The sequence below is a fragment of the Leptodactylus fuscus genome, chromosome 1 (genome assembly GCF_031893055.1).
Source record: "Leptodactylus fuscus isolate aLepFus1 chromosome 1, aLepFus1.hap2, whole genome shotgun sequence".
Taxonomy (NCBI): Eukaryota; Metazoa; Chordata; class Amphibia; order Anura; family Leptodactylidae; genus Leptodactylus; species Leptodactylus fuscus.
In genome coordinates, this window is record NC_134265.1 from 333648343 (window position 1) to 333668004 (window position 19662).

General features: G+C 41.5%; 1 protein-coding gene across 4 annotated transcripts in view; it reads left to right on the forward strand.

Annotated features, from left to right (window-relative positions):
- FAM53A (family with sequence similarity 53 member A) overlaps positions 1-18686 on the forward strand; it is a 57938-nt gene extending 39252 nt beyond the window's left edge. For all 4 annotated transcript variants that reach the window (XM_075261134.1, XM_075261135.1, XM_075261133.1 and 1 more), the window contains one exon: positions 17192-18686. In XM_075261134.1, coding sequence (XP_075117235.1) covers positions 17192-17476 — 285 coding nt within the window. In that variant the 3' untranslated portion in view covers positions 17477-18686. The remainder of the gene's footprint in view (positions 1-17191) is intronic.
- Positions 18687-19662: the final 976 nt, after the last annotated feature.

Below are 19662 nucleotides of genomic sequence, written 5' to 3' on the forward strand. Positions count from 1 at the left end.
CCCGGATGCTCAGTAGATGTTCCACAACCTTTGCAGGTATGTTTTAGTAGGGCACCCCGGATGCTCAGTAGATGTTCCACAACCTTTGCAGGTATGTTTTAGTAGGGCACCCCGGATGCTCAGTAGATGTTCCTCAACCTTTGCAGGTATGTTTTAGTAGGGCACCCCTGACTTGAAGATCATATCTGACCTATTATATTTTCTAGAATCATAGTACTGTATTACTTACCCTTGTCAGGCCTTCGCTAGATGAGTAGGCCACTCACAAAGTCCAAATGGTTGCTATTTCTCCATCTACAAGCAAATTCGTGAGTGGTGGTACCATTTGAGCAAGGCCATATGAGGGTCAATAGTGATTCATCCCTCAAATGTGAAGATAATCAGGTCCATAAAGTTTTTTGAGGTTTTTTGGCAGCTGATCTGTTGGACGCCCACTACTTTTTTTTGTTGTAGCATTACCTAATTCTTCTCTGCATGCATCAGCTTCGTGTTTAGATTCCATGGAGGAAATGCTGCAATGTCCGTGACCCATACCATGTGAGATTTCCTTTTTATGCATTCACAGAGCTAATGTCTGTGTTTATAGTACAGAGACAGTCCTTGTCGTGGTATTTTTGTAAAGACGAGTACAGTCCAAACACTGTCTTTAGGGGGTGAGAAGTTTAAGTTTTGCATGGAACTAAATCAAGCTTCATAAGGTAGCGTTCTGTTATAGTACAGAGCTGCATTCAGCGCAGGGCCTAAATAAAGTAAGATAGGACTCTACATGGTTATGGAATTCTTAATACTGAACTATTTAGTGTTGCACAATGTTAAATCATCTACATATTGTCGATAACGTTGTGCAGATGTGCGGAGAGTCCATTCTTGGCTTAAGCAATACTTTAAGAAGGCATAGTACGCTACAGCTTTAGATCTTCAATTAAAACATTTATAGGCATTTACACTTGCAGTACCACTTTTTACCACTGTCACAGGAAATACATTCCATAGAGTTCAATGAAATAGCGCCACCCTCTGAAATTTTGTTTTCGTTAGGCTTCTTAAAAATAATTTTTACAGTAATTGAATTCTGAAACAATTACATTTTATTTCAGAAGTAAGAATGTACTATTTGTTTTTTAAAAATATTCACTCCCTTAAAGGGATCTTATCATACAAATGCTTTTTTCACATCGGAATAGCCTTAAGAAAGGCTATTCTTCTCCTACCTTTAGTTGTCTTCTCAGCGCCACCGTTCGCCTGAAATCCCGGTTTTTGTCAGTATGCAAATGAGTTCTCTCGCAGCACTGGGGGTGTCTCCAATGCTGCGAGAGAACACTCTCCAGCGTCGGCTCCATCTTCGTCAGCAATGTCTTCTTGTTTAAGACTTCTAAGTTTCAAACTTCTAGGCCTTGGGCAGAGCAGACTGCGCATGCCCATAGGCCACGAGAAAATGGCCGCTTACAATACTGGTTTACATTCTTATACGGTTATCACTTATCTACTGACCAGATGATAAATGCTACATTAGTGGGTGTTCTACCACTGGTACCACCACCAAGGGCGATCAACTATACACCCCAACATTCCTTCCCAAGTCCATGGCACAGATAATAACCAGTCATTTTAGTCAGTAGTATTAACGTTGAATAGAGTGGTGGGGTCTATTCTCCATCCTAGAGGCAGGTGTAATGCCTAGGACGAACCTCTTCTAGTGATCGGTGGTGCCCCTAGTAGTCGGAACCCCCAACCAATTTACCATTTATCACCTATGCAATGAATACCTGATAATTGTCTCAATTTTAGTATTTTTCAGAATGGCATTTTTACGTAAAAAATTAGCTTTATGCGACCGGTAAATGTCCGTTTGCTGAATATTCAGACTCAAAGGGTTAACAGTTGTCGGTGAACACACCTGCTCTTCAATGAAGCAGCTGCCGCGTTTTAATCTCTGGCTTCCCCTTTGATCAGTATACACACACACCTTTCTTGGTTGTAAGGAGAGATCTAGGGCACCAGATTGCACGTTTCCGCAAACCATTTCCTTTGACCTTTCAGATTATTGCCCTGTTATTATACAACATAAAAATGATAAACTACATTGCCTTGGAATTATTTTCCTACAGCTGACCGTGCCCAATTTATGAGGTTTCGGTGTAGCATATATGTACGGTTTATGTTATCGACCTTAGTGAAAGAATGGCCATATAAGTCTCTGTTCACACCTTGTTTTAGTTTCCATTTGAGGTATAGATGAGGAGTATTCCCCTGATGTTTACCAATGAAGGAAGGCTCCTATCTGTGCCATTTTAGAGACATAACGTAATATAACGTATATACTCGAGTATAAGCCGAATTTTTCAGCACAGTTTTTGTGCGGAAAAAGCCCTCCTCGGCTTATACTCGAGTCAAGCAAAAAAAAAAAAAAATTTTTTTTTTTTAACTATTACGATAGACCAGCCGCAATAGTAATGTATAGAATCTCCCATAAAATAGTGGGGAAAAAAGCTTTAAAAAAAAAAATATAATAAAAAAAATAAAGTAAATAAAAGTTGTAAATCCCTCCTTTCCCTAGAATACATATAAAAGTAGAAAATGACTGTGAAATATACACATTAGGTATCTCTGTGTCTGACAGTGCCCGGCCTACTGAATATAGGGGATCTGCAGTGCTCCTGTTCCATCGGGAAGGGGTTAATAGGAGCACTGCAGATACCCTATATTCAGCCAGGCTGAATTCCAAGTGGGGTAAGAAAAAACCTCAGTCCTCAAGCTCATGGAAAGGGCAGACAGACAACCAAAACACCCCCTCCCCTTCCCCAGCACCCAGCATCTACTGCACCCAAAAACTCCGACCATTTTAATTTTTGAAAATTTTCCAGTAGCTGCTGCATTTCCCCCCTAGGCTTATACTCGAGTCAATAAGTTCCCAGTTTTTTGTGGTAAAATTAGGGGCCTCGGCTTATATTCGGGTCGGCTTATACTCGAGTATATATGGTATGTTGGCCATTGTCTCCGACTGAAAAAAAAAAATGACAGATACCTAATCACAATGTGCCAAAGGGAGACACTTTTGACAAATGCTGAGTCCATTGAAGTGCATGGAAACCTTTGTGTGAACAGTGCCTTAAATGATTTTTGAGAATACCCAGTCTTCCATGGTGTCCCTCATTACCTCCAGTGTCGGCACTGACTGGGATTGAAGGGCAGAGGCTCAGGTGACCAATAACCAGCCTCGTTGGTCACATTTGGTACCAGTGACCCCGGCCCTCTTGGGTTTCTTTTTAGGCACCATGGAAAAACGCTTTAACTGACTGTTGATGTTGAAGGCTACAGATCTCACTCGAGGTCAGCTAGCCCTACCCATTTTTAGATAAAAATTGCCATAAAAAAAATCTTGAACTGGGAAATTTTTTAAAAAATTCTTCAAAAAGCATGGTTGTTACCCATAAGGCCCAATATTATAGTTCTTTCTAGTCTTTCTCAGACAATGGTTAAGTACGTTTATGATGTGACAACCTTTCTTCTTTGGCCAAAAATGTCATCATTTGGGTCTTTACTCTACAGGTTGTGCTTCTTCTCAAGACTTTGAAGGGAAGGATGTTGAAATGCAAAGAAAATGTATATAGATAAATATATTTTTGGAAATCTGTTGCTCATTTCTCTTTGGAGCCTTTAGTGTACCATTTCTGTTAATATCGGTATTAACTGGAGTTGCCCTTTAATTTGCTATGGTAGTGGAAGGGGAGTTGACTACTTAGGCCTATTCTCTATCGAATTCTTGCTGTGCACAGGGTTAATGTGTGTTTGTAATCCAAACACAACTGTTTATGTTCTCCCTCTCCCAGTGAAATATCAGAACCGCATCCAGAGTATTTTCTGGCGTGCCCTCATCCCTCCACTCCTCTGACCTCCAAGACACGCAGATCTGTCTTTCTACTGAGAACCCGCCATACGCAATCCTCATCTGGCCCTGGAACTGCAGAGCTTGTCTTGAATACACAGACAGGTGTAACATGACTCTGCTTCTTGGCCTTTAAGTGTCTCTGCCCTGAAAGAGTAGTAGGCCTGGCCTGGCTTTGTCACGGTAGAGCCAGGTGCAGTGTGTAAAATGCCCACGTTTCATATCGGGGAAGATTGTGCTGGGAAAGCAGAATCGCTCTCGCTTTGGAAAGCTGACAGGCTTTGTAAAAATATCTAAATTGTGAGTCAGATGTGTTAGGGGCCAGTTTCCTCTCCGTTCATTATATAATCTGATTTATAGCACCATCCTCTTCCTGTACTTTATATACACAGAGCAAAACAGAATAAATATTAGGCTGAGTAACTCGAAATTCCTCACTCCCGAATGTTGCACCTTCATCTGGTACTCACTGTCCAAGTGGCTGAGCAAAGATCGTCGTACAGAAGAAGCGTCTTTCTTTACCTTTGCTCTTGGCTCAAGATACAGTAACTTGAGACAAATTGTGTCCGAACACCAGCTTTAGGAAAAGGAACAAAAACGTTTTGCACAATTTTGGGTGCACTACATTTTTTTTGGTCAAAGTAGGTCACCTCAAGCCACTTATCTCATGATCTCATGCCAAGAGGGAAAGCTAAGGAATCTCACATCTCTATATGCAATCTTTAGCTTGATAAGTCAAAAAGTCCTACCATAAGTTACTTGTGGACAACATGTTTAAACTACAGGCACCCAATGATAACACTTGGTAAGATTCAGGTCCTTTCTTAGACCCTCAAGTACTTCTTGTTCATAGGAGTTTGGTCCTTCCAATCCTGATCAGAAAAATGTTAAGGTCATCACCGTAATTCCCTGGTCAGGTCAACAATTTTTCATCTTCACCTATACTGGATGATTCTTGACCAATCACCAAATCTCCATATTCAACTACAATATAATTGTGTTAGTAGAACTTTGTGTAGACAGGTACTTACAGTTGTCCCTCACGGCACCTGCCGTAAACCACTAGTACTTATTCTTGGCCACCATTTTTTCCCTTTGACAGTCATGACGTCTATGCAACAAGATTGATGTCCATCTTAAGGTGATTCATACTGTCACCCAACCTTCCATCGTGTCTGCTATTACTACAGCTCATACAGGCTGGGGATTACGGACTCTGAGTAACTACTTTGAAACCCTTCACTAAATTTGGAACTCCACCTCATGGCATGTTATCGTTATATATCCAAAGACAGGCTTGAACAGGCCCTGTAAGCTGTACATAACCTTGATTTTTGGAAATGTTGAGGGTCTCCACTAACAGAAACCAATTTTCTTTTGACACATTATCTAAAATTGGAATTCCACTTTTTGACATGCCGGAACCTATAGTTGACTGGGGTCTGTGTACCTCTTGCATCTAACCCCTTTAACGTTTATGAACTGTTAGAAAGTCAAAGATCTGAGTTGGCTTTCTTCAAGTTACTAGATCAGATCATGCTCTAGACTTGCTCAACCCAGCTGCTGCTTTCTTGACCGTCCCTACTTTTCTTGGTGCAGCATCTTGAATTTCTCATCGACAACTACAGTGTTAAGTGTCCCCTCCCTCCGCTGTGTCCTTGTATCTCTATCTATTTCGGCCTGTGATAAACAAATGAGATTGCTGGCTCGGGCAATCTTGTGATTTTCCATCGTTTTGTTCCGCATGCTCCAGCCTGTCGAGCACAAACAATGAGTCCATTCTAGAAGTGCCATAAAGTCCAACGTTTCAACCATTATCCAGTAAATGTTGGCTTTGCCTAGAACTTCTCGAAAACTAGAAATAAAAAGTTGGTCCTTGAGTCAATTCTGTGTTTTTGCAAAAAGTTTGCAAAAACCAACATGGCTGCCATTGCAAATCCTATAGCAGTGGTCACATTTTTGTGCCATGAGACATCCTTTTGTCATGTTGTGGCATCGGAATGAGAACCTGGGTATGCAGTAATGGCCTCCATATTGGATGTTTATGATGCTCAACTTTTTCGCAAACCACTATGGAATGGATTTATCTTAAATAATATCATGGATTAGGGACTTGTATTTACAGGTGAATTTTTGATTTATGGTGGAAACGCCCTTTAAGCAATGAACTTGTGTTGGCGTCTCACACTTTCTGCTTTCTTAAAAGCTGGGGGGTGAAGGGCTGAGCCTAGTTTGCATTTGATCTATGTTTGCCATCTTTGTACATTTTGCCAAATTCATTAATCACGGTAGATTTCTGTCTAGACAGCTTTTCAGTACGGTGCGCGTGGTTCCGTGCCAAGTTACCCCACATAATCGCCAACACTATTTCAATCTACTCAAACAAATCTCTAGGAATTTCCTTAAATAGCACCTGGATAGCAAAAGGGCAGCATTCTCCGCATAACTAACGCGTTTCAAGCCTGGGTGTCTACCCTGATATTACAGTGATTATGTAACTTTTTTTTTTGATAATTCATGTCATTGTGTTATTTTCTATAGGAAGGGGTTAAATGCAATGGACACCGTTGACACTTTGTTGGCATGGACAGTTGCCTCACCCGTCGTTTCCTGATCTCTGACATGCACAGTCTGCTGTCTGCCGTTGCATTGTATCTAAGCTGGAAACATGGACTTCCAGTCTTTCCCCCCTTGTTTTTGAAGAAAGGTTCTAAGTTTAGTCGGTGTCTGTCACTTGCCTCTGAATAGGCGAACAATGGGAGACCTGCTGGATGTGGCTAAAGTCAAGTGTAAAAAATTAACCCCTTCTTTGCTTAGCAGAGTCAGATTCCAAAAACATATCAACCAATATGTGCATAACTACCGTAGCTTTACCTCCTGCATGCTTTCCACTCGTGTACTTGTGCTTTGCAGCTGGACCTGGGACGCACAGTTGTAGTGTAGAGACTGGAGACCCATATGTTGGCCCAGATTGCCATATGCTGAGGTTTTGCATATGGGGGAGGGCTTGAAGCATTGCCGTTGAGTTAGCACAGAACTGATGACATCACATTTTCCAAAAATATATGACAGATGTCACAAATTTCTGATTGTATAATGATAAACAGGATGGATCCCGGCAGAGAAGATGTTTCAGATGCACAAATTTAACTATGTTGAGACACAGCCCTTAACCCTCGAACAAGGACTGAGCCACAATAGTGAAAAATGCATGTGATGGACCCTTTGTAATGTCTGTCACACGTTTGTTTTTAGAACAATAGAAGTCATTGGGTTACATACATTGTTTTTTAATGTACCGTGAATTATGTCCATCAAAAAGTAGGATATGTCCCCTTTTGCCTGTTGTTCTCCCCTGACTAACTCAGTAAAAGTCTATGGGACCATTTTAACATCCATTTTTAGGCTAATGTATCAGTCTGATGGATGTTCAGTGGGTTGGGTATAAATTAAAAATAAAAAAATTCATAACTTTTTTTTTTTATGTTAAACGGCCAGAAAATGGATGAAGAATATGTAACATACTGATGGAAAATGGATGTTAAAAATCGACCAATAATACGGTATAATACTGCTTCTTTTGGATATAGGATTAGATACTGAAGCGTCGCTATCAACGATGGGCATTTAAGCGCCTATTTTTGTGAGTTTTAAGCTAAACCTTATGTCTGTTGCTTGTGGAAATTGGCTACCTATATTCAGTTTTGGCCCACATCATACCCTAGTCAGATCAGATGACTATTATGGGATCCATTACGACTTAAGTTCAGCTTGACTCCTCATGGGCGGGGTCAGCTAGATTCATGCTTTTCCTTATTGCGGTGAAAGATTAAGAAGCTATGGGGAGGGAGCTTATCAAGCTCAGGTCCATCTGGCCAATTTGGTGGATTCCTCCTTTGTACTTTGGGCACCATCCCCTGTAATTTTCAAGGTACCTGTGTTATGGTACCTTGACATGGTGCCATAGGGCCATAGATGGAGGGGATATTGTCTTTCCCTGCAAGAGCTAATTGATGCACCTTCTTAGAAGGGTCTGATCCCAGCTGTAAGACACATGGAAGATGAGAAGGTGTCGCTGTCTTAGCAGATGGATGCCGCCCAGCTCCTCCACGAGAACTTTGCCCGCTCCAGTTTCACAGCCTTGACAGCCTTCTATTTAATTTATCATGACTAAACAGAAACGCTATAGTAATAACAAGCATTAGCGACCAGATGAAGCAAGATGTCAGTCACAGGATCTCTCGCTGGAGACCTTGGAAGGAAAACCCGTTGCCATAACAGTGACCATAACAAGACATCCTGACAGGAACACCTCCGAGCCTAGTATTATATTGACAGGGCGGCCTGTGTTTTTATTACCCGGAGCTCAATTTAGAGGGATGCGTCGGTGGCGGACTTCTAACACGTAGCGAAGGGGAAATAAAAACATAATATTTTATTATAGGTTCCCAGAATCTACTTGCTCATTTAGGGTAAGTAGTAAACTCTTTAGGAGAGGCGGCTGTGCTGAGCTCGTGCAGTGCTGCCTGTGACACGTGTTATCTGCATATCGTTTTATGAGGCCTGTGCAAGTTGCATTGCAGGAAATGAGTCTGATTACAACCGAGATGTAATCCCTGCGCCTTGTGCACGAACTGCCAGACGTTGCAAAATCCATATCTCTAGAGGAGGTAAAACTGTACGGTTTTTGCATTTTGTATAGTCTTAGGTTTCACATACACTATACCAGAGCTTCTTTTGTACGTTGCTTGCACATTGAGATTACTCTCCGTCCCCTGATTATCAAGAGTACAAGCTTCCCTTCTATATATGTCGACCTATTTTCTGCCTTGATCGCAAGCCAAGCTATGCCATCTCAAGTGTGGGCAGGCTTATGGACGCTTCCTATAGTTGCATGTGTTCAGAAGATAATTGTCTCCTTCAACTTGGTCTCCTAAGGAGTTATTATTTAGCTTGGTGTCTGCACGATGAAGATATTTTCAGAGTTTTTGATATTATTCAGGGGCGTCCACAGGGGGGTGGTTTAACAATTAAAACCGGCCTTTGCTGACCCCTTTCATCATTAACTGGAGACTGGCAACCCCACTGCTAACCAATGAGCCGATGCTGACCTGTGGATAAAAATGATTACATTAATGATGGACTGATGGGGGCGCTCATAGGTTACCTGCCTGAGGAGTGAATACGATGATAAGTACTCCTCTCTTAGGACTCCCTACTTCTGTTACACACCAATATTACTCTGACATAGTGTGCGTCAGGACTAAGATCAAAGGAGATGCGAGTCCTAAGAGCAGTGGGTATTGACACAGTATGGGGCCCTAAGGGGACAATATATTGTGTGGGGTCACTAAGGAGAGCATTATACTGTAGGGGGTACTAAGAGGGAATTATACTCCTACGCTCCTTTCGGAAAACCCAGTGTCCATCCCTGTTCTTATTAACCTACCACCATTTTCAAGGTCTGTTTGTTGTGCTCCCCACCAGTCTTGTAACAAAGTAGTCATGTACATCCTTCAGATGATTGCTGCATCCCGCCATCGGCCTCACCATCACATGCTGTACATGGATACCTCGCCACTGATGGGTCACAATGGTCACATGACTGCTGCATCCCGCCATTGGCCTCACCATCACATGCTGTACATGGATGCCAGTGATGGGTCGCAATGGTCACATGAATGATGCATGTGACCGTATTACTGTTGGGCCAGGGGGCGATCATAGCAACGGTGTTCCATTGGAGACAGAATTGGTTATTTTATTTTATTCATCACCTGCTTTAGAGCAATTTTTTTAAAAAAATCCCTGAACAATTTTTCCCAAAAATCTCTGGCAACACCTTTATAAGCAAGCAGAACAAAGTCTAGATGGTTGCACTTCTGTAAGAATAAGGTGGTTTCCATTTACTCTCAGTAGATAATCCTATGTGGCAAGGTAACATCACAAAGTACATACAAAAAAAAGTTGCAAAACTTTTTGGAACACGATGGCGAAGATATTAGTACATAAAGCTGGACAAATCTAGGAGGGAAGAACACAAGCTATGCATTTCTATGAAGCGTCATTGACTGTAAAAGTCATATACAAGAGGTTAGAACTATATCTGGCGTATACCACACGCCATGACTGAATATAAGTTCTTGACTCATTGCTTATATTTTTGAGGTTTGCAGCTGGAGTAAATTTTGAACTCTTTGCAGTTGTGGATGGAGATTCTTTTTAAGTCCTTCAAACTTCAGTATAAAATTTGACCTATTTTTATGAACAATGTACTTTTTTTGCAGCTTAATACCAATTCTCATTCGTCTACTTTCCGTTTTCTGCTTTGTTCGCCTCCTTTTTAATTAGTATTCAAGTATTCAAAGTGATACTTTGGGCAGGATTGAAAAGACCTGCCGCCGCCGCATTCATTGCCCTCTTGTCATGCTGAGGAGGCCACCAATGTTGGGTCTCCCGCCAAGAGCAGAATATCAATGTGAGTTTGAAGAGTTAATTTGGCGAACTTCGGGGGCGCCCCATCCCTGGACGGCAGCTGTCCTTTCATCTCATCCCTTGTGCAGCAAAGTGCCTGATCTAGCAGCTGCCGGCACTTGTCACATCCCCTATAGAAAAGTAGTGTGGCCTGACAGAGTGTGCTTGTTACAAAATATCTATGGGTTTAATGAGGGGGAAACTTGGCGCGTTCCATTCTACAGGGGGAAAAAGTGTCATTCATCGGAAAATAAATTTTTCTCGTGTATAATTTTTGCATGGGTGTTGAAGAATATTCACGAAACTGTCAGAATTAAATATTTGCCAAACTGGACTTTCCATTGGGTTCTTGGAATTACCGAGCTTTTAGACACCTCTAATGCAGCTTTTCAAAGGGGAAAAAGGTAAGACTGAGCAAAGAAATGGCTAAATTATCCAATCTGTAATTCTAATAAAATCAGGCCTAAATAAGGAGCTACAAGATCCTACAGACATTAGGATTCCCCCCAAAACTATCCAATGCCGATAGTCAACTTTAGCCTTTGATACTAATGTTTTAAAGGGGTTCTGCAGCACACTGTCCACCCTCTCCTATCATATGATATGTGCATAGTCTATGGAGCCAGAAGCAGACTGATCGATACACTGTCTAGTGGCCGTGCCTTACTATCGCCGAGTGTTGGACCCCCATCCCGAAGGCTATCAATATAGAGATGCGATTCCCAACGGGGATGCCACAAGTTGGGAAGATTGCATGGCTTTATGCAGCATTTTTTTTAAAAAAATAATAATTTGTGTACCCCTAGTATTTTTTTTCCAAAAGGTTGGGAAACCCTAATATAGAGTCTCTGACATCTGTGTTAAAGGGTTCACCACACCATTACAAAACTTCTTTAGTTGGAAGCTAGCTCAACCATCCGTTGAATTAGCTTTGAAATTCCCATTAGAATGATGGTAGAAACTGATTCTGACCTTACAGCTCCCCTGCAGGGGTAATTTTGTATTACATCCTGACCATTTAAATGAATGATGCCTCTATAGGATACATATAGGGTCATCAAGAGCTTTGGGGATGAGCAGTCTAAAGGTGAAGTTCAAGACTTTGACCACAATACCGTACGGGTCACCTAACCATGACTTTATCTTCACGAAACTTGGCCACATGGTTGCCCTTCCAGATTTCAAAAACATCCTAAACTATTCAGTTAATTGTCTAAATTCGACAAAAGTTTTTCAGAAGTCCCCACTTCGATGACATTGTCTTGTCTTTTTTTTTCGACTCGGGACAACTTAATAGTACTTCCAATGGGGCAATCAATGTGTTTGATAAGTATTGAGATGCATATTAGTTTATGGCCGTGAGCTTCTGTAAATGAAGTTCATGGTTATATCTGCACCATTACCCCTGCTGAACAGGGATGTCAGCCTAAGGGGGGAAAGTATGGCGTGTTCCTGCCGCCTTAGACAAAGCCCGTCAAACTGGAACACAGATGGCATGTGCCAATAACTATACGGAGCGTGGGTCTAAGTGTTAATGTTTATTTTCCATTCTTTGCATAGAGAATACGACCATAAATCCCTCCAGGGCTCAAAGCTTGGGGGCCCCTGGTGCTCTTTAGTGGTTTAGCAAGCTTATCCATTCACCGGCTGAACATGTGGCTTCTGAACAACCTAAGGAATTCTCCCCCCTTCCTTTTTTTTTTTTGTCTTGAATGGCCAAGTAGACACTGTCCATGTTGAATGCGTGGCTATTTTGCGACTAGGACATGCCGAAATGCGGAGTGTGCAGAGCTTGACAGGGCTCTTCTAGGATGGGCTCGGTCCCATTCTTTCCGTCAACGCATGAACAGTCAAAGGCCTCCTTTTTATCTATTGTTGCCTAGGAGGATACCCATTTAGAGTTCAAATTCCAGCAGGCTTTGGTTAAAAAAAAAAAAAAAAACCCGAAAGCCGATAGCACTAAGGGCCAGTCTCGGAGATGATAATCAGGAATCAAAAGTGATCTGTAGACAAGCCAGCACTTTGTGCTCTGACAGGAACAAACACACTGGGGGTACTTAGCTCTGAATGAAAGCTTGAAGCCTCTTTCTTTTCGGAACATTGAATGAAACCGCTTCTGGAGGTGGCATCCACGTCGAGCATCTGCTGCTCTGTAGCCTTTAGAAACGGCAGAGGAGGAGATCACAATGTGAAATTAGGCCCAAAATGGCATTTAATGAAGTGAGCCTCTGTGCTCTGTACCACTTCTATGTGTAGCAGCAAATGAAAGGCTCCGGGGTGAGAGCTTCGGGGGTTCGCACAAGAAAAGACGTCTCATTAGATGCCTCTGCTTTTTTTTTTTTTTTTTTGCTTACTTCCATAGAAGCAAAGAACTTTTTTGTGTGCAGGAAAGTTTGGACTCCTTCCATCTGGAGGTTTTTTGTATGTGCAGGCTTTAGTTTTTTTTTTCTTTTCAGACAATACCATCAGACTTGATGAACCCAGAATGAGCTTCTGTCTCTTTTTTTTTGGTCATTTAATTTAGTCGTTAACATAAAATGTTGCCGACGGCTTTTACCGACAATTTGGCCGTTATCAAAAAGGGCCAAGAATTTAGAAGTTTTTTGAACAGAAACTGGATTTATTTTTTGTTTTAATGGCATGTGTGTATAGATTTGTCAGAGCACTGGAAGTCATAGAATTATTTTCAAGTATATATCCATTGTGCCCATACCTATTAAGTTTTTTCTTCCTTACTATTGGTTTCCTATCCATTGTGTCTATGAGTCTTAGGTCTATCGTGTCAATCATTCTCATGTCTATCTAGTTATAGGTCTCTCCATCTTTTTATATTTGTGGATATAAGTATCTCGTAACTTTCAAAGTTCTGTAGTCCATCTAGTAGTATTCGGGAGTAGAAGTTAGAATTTTAAGGCGCCAAATGACCATATTCACACTCTTACAAGGGTCTTCATTCCAATTGTCTAATTTAGGAAACCCATTTTCATATAACTTACTTGGAAATACTGAGTTGAGGGGATATTGTCACTCCATAGGGAGAGACCACCATATAGGTGTGTGGAGTCTTTTAAGCCATGAGTGCTCCACTGCAAAGGAACATGGGAAGAATATGCAAATCTGACTTCCATGATGTAATGGTGTGCATACTTGAGGCACGGGCTTCCTAATTACATCATGGAAGTCAGATTTGCATATTCTTCCCATGTTCCTTGGGAATACTGAGGTAAGAGTGGGTTTGTCTGCTCGGGGTCCTAATTTCTTGACCCAGAGTGTCTACAAAAAACACCACCTGCATTACATGGACAACCTCTTGAATAGGATGGACACTGTGTAATGCTTAATGTCTCCTGTGGTGGCACTGGTGGGATCTTATAGAGAGACCGCCATGTTTTCTTGCAGAATACATCAGATCTGTGCAGGGTCAAGGGATCCTACTAAAATATAGTGATTGTCCAAAGCAGACAAACCCTTTAATACCTTCAGATTAAAGCAGTGAATAAGTGTGTACATGCTTGGCCGACCTTCACAGTTCTCTAGAACAGAGTCATTTCCTTTGAGTAGTCACAACAGCTGGCTTTGCAAAAATATAGCAAATCTAATTTATCCTTTCTGACTTGCACTTTAACCTAGACATTCCACCAAACAGCCAACAGTAGATGCACTTGTAATTCGCTGTCACGATGAAGAATGCAATCCTGGCCTTCTGATAGTGCTGTTTGGCTGTCGAAGAGCAATATGCCAATTCCATGCCTGCAGGTCTTCAGTCCGTCATGCCTCGTCTTGCCATTGCAGTAGAGACTGTACAGTTCTCCCTCGGCTGAATACAGTCCCAGGATCTCTTCTGCTTTGTAGACCTGGTGCGGACTGTGTTTATTTTGAGTACAGTCTGCTGGCCTCGTTCTTAGACAAAAAGTTCATCATCTTGATGACTTGTAAAGAATGCTTTTCTCAAGCTTCAGGAAGTTTTGCTTGACAATGGACTTGGAGTTTAGTCTAGTGGGACCTGAAGAATGGATGCAAAAAATACACTGTGCGACATGGCCGGCGGTGTTGATAGTCACTGATAACGCAAATGAAATAAGCCGAGACTTTACTGCCACACCCAGTATGACATTATACTCATTGCAAAGATTTTTTTTTTGTTCAATGAAATTCTTTCCTGTTATAAAGTATTTGTGCTGTGTTATCTGACAATTGGGGTGTTAGTGCTGAAGTGGTTATTGCGTTCAGTTATAAATTAGGGGAATTTTTGCCAAAAAGAGAGGGGGAAGAGGGGGCTGCAACGGCAGTTTTTACTGGATCTGAGACTGCATGCTGTGAGAGGGAAGGAGGAGCAGAAGTATGGAGAAATGAAGCCTATGACCACCTTTAATAATTCACATCTATCATACCCGAACATGTCAGAGACAGACTTATCCAAGACTATGCCATTTAAGCTGTGTGTTTCCCAGTACATAATGCCCTTGTGTGTTTAGTTTGGCCTCCTCTACTTTATATTAGTTACGTTGCGTTCTTGTTGGTGCATGCCCGGTTTGTTTAGTTTTCATGTTTAGAAGGATTTGTTCCAATAATGTCTTAATATGTGTATTACAATCTTAAAAAAATAAAATGGTTTGCTGCCAATATGGCTCTCCACCTGTTATCTACATTTTTCAGGATAGAACAGGTAGAGCGATAGTAATGTCAGCTCTCGGTCTCACGATGTACCTAGTTAAGGGTGGATTAAGCACACCGGATTATTTACTTTTGGCCGCATCACAAAAAGGAGTTTGCAAAATCGGAGACAACAATGCTGTTCATACATGGCCTGATGTTGACAATAGTCTGGGGGCAGATGACAGTACAGAGTACACAGGTTGTCCCGGAAGGTGTTCCATACACCTCGAACTCGAAAGATGAGCGAGTGTCTCATGTAACAGATGGTCTTCTGTAGTATCTTCATATCTGTGATCTAACCATTGGTGGTTTGGAATGGACTTTCTTTACTACCAGAACGTTAAGTTGGAAAGTTGGACCTGTGGTGGTCCTCACATATCTTGTCGTGTAAATGGCACCCATAGTTTGACTTCTTAGATACAGTACCAAGTATAATTCACTCCTGAGTACTATTACTGCTTCCGATACAGTTATAAGTGGAATGGGTCATATGTTAGATATCGAAGAAACTTTTTCATTCTTTCGGAGACTTGTCTCACTTTGAAAACATCATTGTGAAATGTTTAAGGTGGGCCTAAGTGACCTTCAAGTGAGTGGGAGAACATTTTTGTACCAATATGTCATCACTTTCCATTTTACATCCATACAAGACACCTACGCATGATTAACGTACGCATTAATATCTGACTAAAGTGGGCAGCGGGCAAAATGGGGGCTGTGTACTGAACTTAATACTCTCTATTCAATGTAAAAATTGCTCACACCCCTCTTTAAGTTCAGGAGCACTTGTGCAAATACTAAATCAGGTTTTATGTACTGAGTTGGCCGGCAAGTGATTTTTCTTTTACGCTTTACATAATCCCCTTGAAAAGCTCCGCCGTTTCAGCAGTTCTGGCAGCACATGAAATAGAAGTCGGTTAGAAATAATTTTGGAATTAATTAATCCTGTCTTCAGTGTAAACGGTATAAGCTAATTTAGGCTGAAATAGCAGTAAAAGCCTTTCAGGAGACCGCTGCGGGTCACAGCTACTGGCTCCATGTGAGAAGAATAAATACCAACCTAAATGTCCTTCTATAGGATTCAACATTGGGCAGGGGAGACCTGTGGTGCCCCCGATATGGGGCCTTATAAGTAGATGAATGTCCTTTTTACCTTTACTAGCTAAAATCCCTATTATTAATATAATATCCAGATGAATGGGACCTTCTGTTGGTGCCTTCAACCATCTTACAGTGCATGAATAACCATAACGTGCTGTGTCTTATTACAAACGCAACGCAGTATGTCCAAATTGGACAATTAACTCTTCCAAATAGATGCCTCAATAAGGATGCTACACAATGGCACCACCAAACGGTATAGAAGTGGTAGAGCCACCTAAAAGTGCTAAAGTTAGACCAGCACACATGACCAAATAACAGCTCCATACATAGTCATCTATGCCATGTCTAAATAATACTGCTAAATATAATTTGTAGGCTACCAGGCCATGGGTGGTGCCATCACCGGCAGGGGCAGCTGAACAGGTTGCCCACCACTAAGGCTGGCCATAAACTGTCGATTTCGGACGACCGTCATGTGGCTGATTGACGATGGGGTTATTCGTACGATATCCCTACATCAATATTGACATCTACGGTATATTTCCCTATCGATGGGGAAAGGAGGCTAAGTTTAGGAGTTAGGCCTGCACAAGTTGGCTGATCTAGATGTTTTTGGCCAACAGCCTGCTGAAAATTTCTAGTATGGTCGATCTATTTTTGTCAAACTATAGACTACTCGCCTTCGTTAGAAAGCTGGCCGCTCGTTGGTCGAATTGGCCAATTCCGTCAAAAATCTAATCGCATGGAAACAGTTGATATTAATAAACTGTTCTCATTGTCAACCTCTGCTGTATTTTGTGTGAAAAATCTTGAGAAATAAGGGAAGGGACATGACCATTGCTCTGAATTTCTAATTTAGAAAAAAAAAATGGTTGCCAACCTCTAAACCCATTCAACTTTTGACTTTGGTAACTAGGCCAGGTATTAGGTGTATTGTACCTGGATTTAAGGGTACAATCCCGCATGAACTGAACATGTAGAACCGTAGGGATCAGTAATCCTTGAAGCTATAACCATACTTGTGGTTTGGAAGCACGTTTGTATTCATGGCGATTTCTTTTGTATTTTCAGACTTCTAAAAGCCTGTGCTCTTTGGACTATGAAGATGAAGAAGATCCCCACCTCAAGACCATCGTCTCCTCCCCCTGCGATTCCAATGACCATATGAATATCATCACTCCTGGGTCAAGCCCCATCAAGGAGACCATGAATGGAGAAGCCCCACTCCTCAACTTGTCAAGGGAGGCAGCCGTGAGCGAAAGCGAGGAAGACCTAAGTGACTGTGAGAGCACTGAGGGCACTGAATATCCTATCGATTGTGAGGACCTGGATCTGGAACAAATCGAGAACAACTGAATCTCATTGCCTCTGTAGGATAAAGCGTCCTCCCTGGTAGAAGCGTGCCTTCTGTTGCCATTGCTCTCCTTCAAGGAGCCCAGTGGAAAGAGTTGCGGCCTAGTTACCTGTTTAGTTAATGAAATGGACAAGATAAAGACTGAGCATTAAAAAAAAAAGTTGTTTCTACTTGGCTGTATTTGCTGCGCGGCCTAGTATGTGGGGCTATACGTACAAAGCTAAATAGATGTGAATGTACTCAACAGGTTTCCTATGGGGAGGGAGGGAAAATTGTATCTACAAGTGCTGACAACGAGTGCCTAAATATATATTTTTTGCTCAGTAAATACAAAGAGAATGGGGGGGGGGACTGCTATTTTAAGCTAGTTTCATAATTATATAACCTCACTTTTTGCGGGGTGTGTTTGTCTCAGCGAGTACAATTTGTTTACTTTTGCGCACGTCGCACATACTAGGCTGCTATACGTTAGAGGAGACAGCAGAGGAGTTTCAAGGAAACATTTATATATAAAAAAAAAAATTAAAATAAATTAAAAAAAAAAAAAAAAGACAGATATTTTTGCATTTCTAAGGCTTTTACAGTTCTGGAAATAAGAGCATCTCTATTTTGAAATGAATTTTTCAGAAGGGCATTCTATACCTTACAATCTGTCTGCCGTGATTCTGGTGCAGGTGTATGTTCTATATTTGATGAAAAGAGCTTCAAGTTCTACAGGAAATATAAGACGAAATAGTCGATTCAAGACGTCTAGTGTTCACACTTGGTCCAAGATACCAAAATTAACCGCCATTTTTTTTTTTTATACAGTAGCGGTTACAAAACTACTTCTACAATTTTTTTTCTATATAGACCTTAATCAAAATATATTAATGACCTTAAAGGGTAAGGTGTTGAAAAAAAAATCAAAAATAAATTTGCTAATTTAATTGGGTATTTTTTTTTTCTACCTTGAACAAAGCAAAGGTAATTTGCATTACATGTGTTTATAGGTGCAAGCAGTTCTGTACCGTTTTAGGTCATTATTACATTTTGGCTTTTTTTTTTTTGTTTTAATTTTTTTTCTACTGTTCGAAATAAAAAAGAATGTATTGGAGCACTTGAACTTTAGACAGGGATTTTAAGTAACGATCAATTCCACAGGAAGAGGTCACCCCCTCAGCAATAGAAGGCAATGTGTCCTTTAATAAATAAAAAAGTGAATTTGCTTTGCATCTCTTGTGTGTGTTGACTTCTTCATGCTTGACGTTCAAAGGTTTTCCACCGAAATAAATTTTTGATAAAAAATTTCAAAGTTCTTAAAGGGATTCTACCACTAAAACACATTTTTTTCTAGTTAACACGTCGGAATAGCCTTCAGAAAGGCTATTCGTCTCCTACCTTTAGAAGTGCTCTCCGCCGCGCCGTTCGTTCAAAATACCGGTTTGTACTGGTATGCTAATGAGTTCTCTCGCAGCGATGGGGGCGTCCCCATTGCAGCTCGAAAACCGACCGCAGCGCCGCCTCTATGGTCTTGCGTATCCTCCCCTTGCTTCTTCAGCGTCCTGTCGCACGCCTGCGCAGTACGCTCTGTTCGGCGAAGATTGCCGAACGTACTGCGCATGCGCGAAATTGCGGTCCCATCCATAGTGCGGGCACTGCAATTTCGCGCATGCGCAGTACGTTCGGCAATCTTCGCCGAACAGAGCGTACTGCGCAGGCGTGCGACAGGACGCTGAAGAAGCAAGGGGAGGATACGCAAGACCATAGAGGCGGCGCTGCGGTCGGTTTTCAAGCTGCAATGGGGACACCCCCATCGTTGCGAGAGAACTCATTAGCATACCGGTACAAACCGGTATTTTGAACGGCGCGGCGGAGAGCACTTCTAAAGGTAGGAGACGAATAGCCTTTCTAAAGGCTATTCCGACGTGTTAACTAGAAAAAAATGTGTTTTAGTGGTAGAATCCCTTTAAATGGGTTTGAGATGATGGCAACTCTATACCAAACCAAAATCCAAATTACTGAGTTATTTAAGGACTGCTACAGGTGGAACCTCCTTAATGTGCCCATTGTGTACAATTCCCATAACTGGTATCTGTGCATGAAAATCATTTTCAAAAAAAATTCTGTGTACCTCCAGTAATAAAACCACTTTTACAGGCAAATATTTAAAAAAATCCCAACTTTATAACATATCTTATTAAAGAAA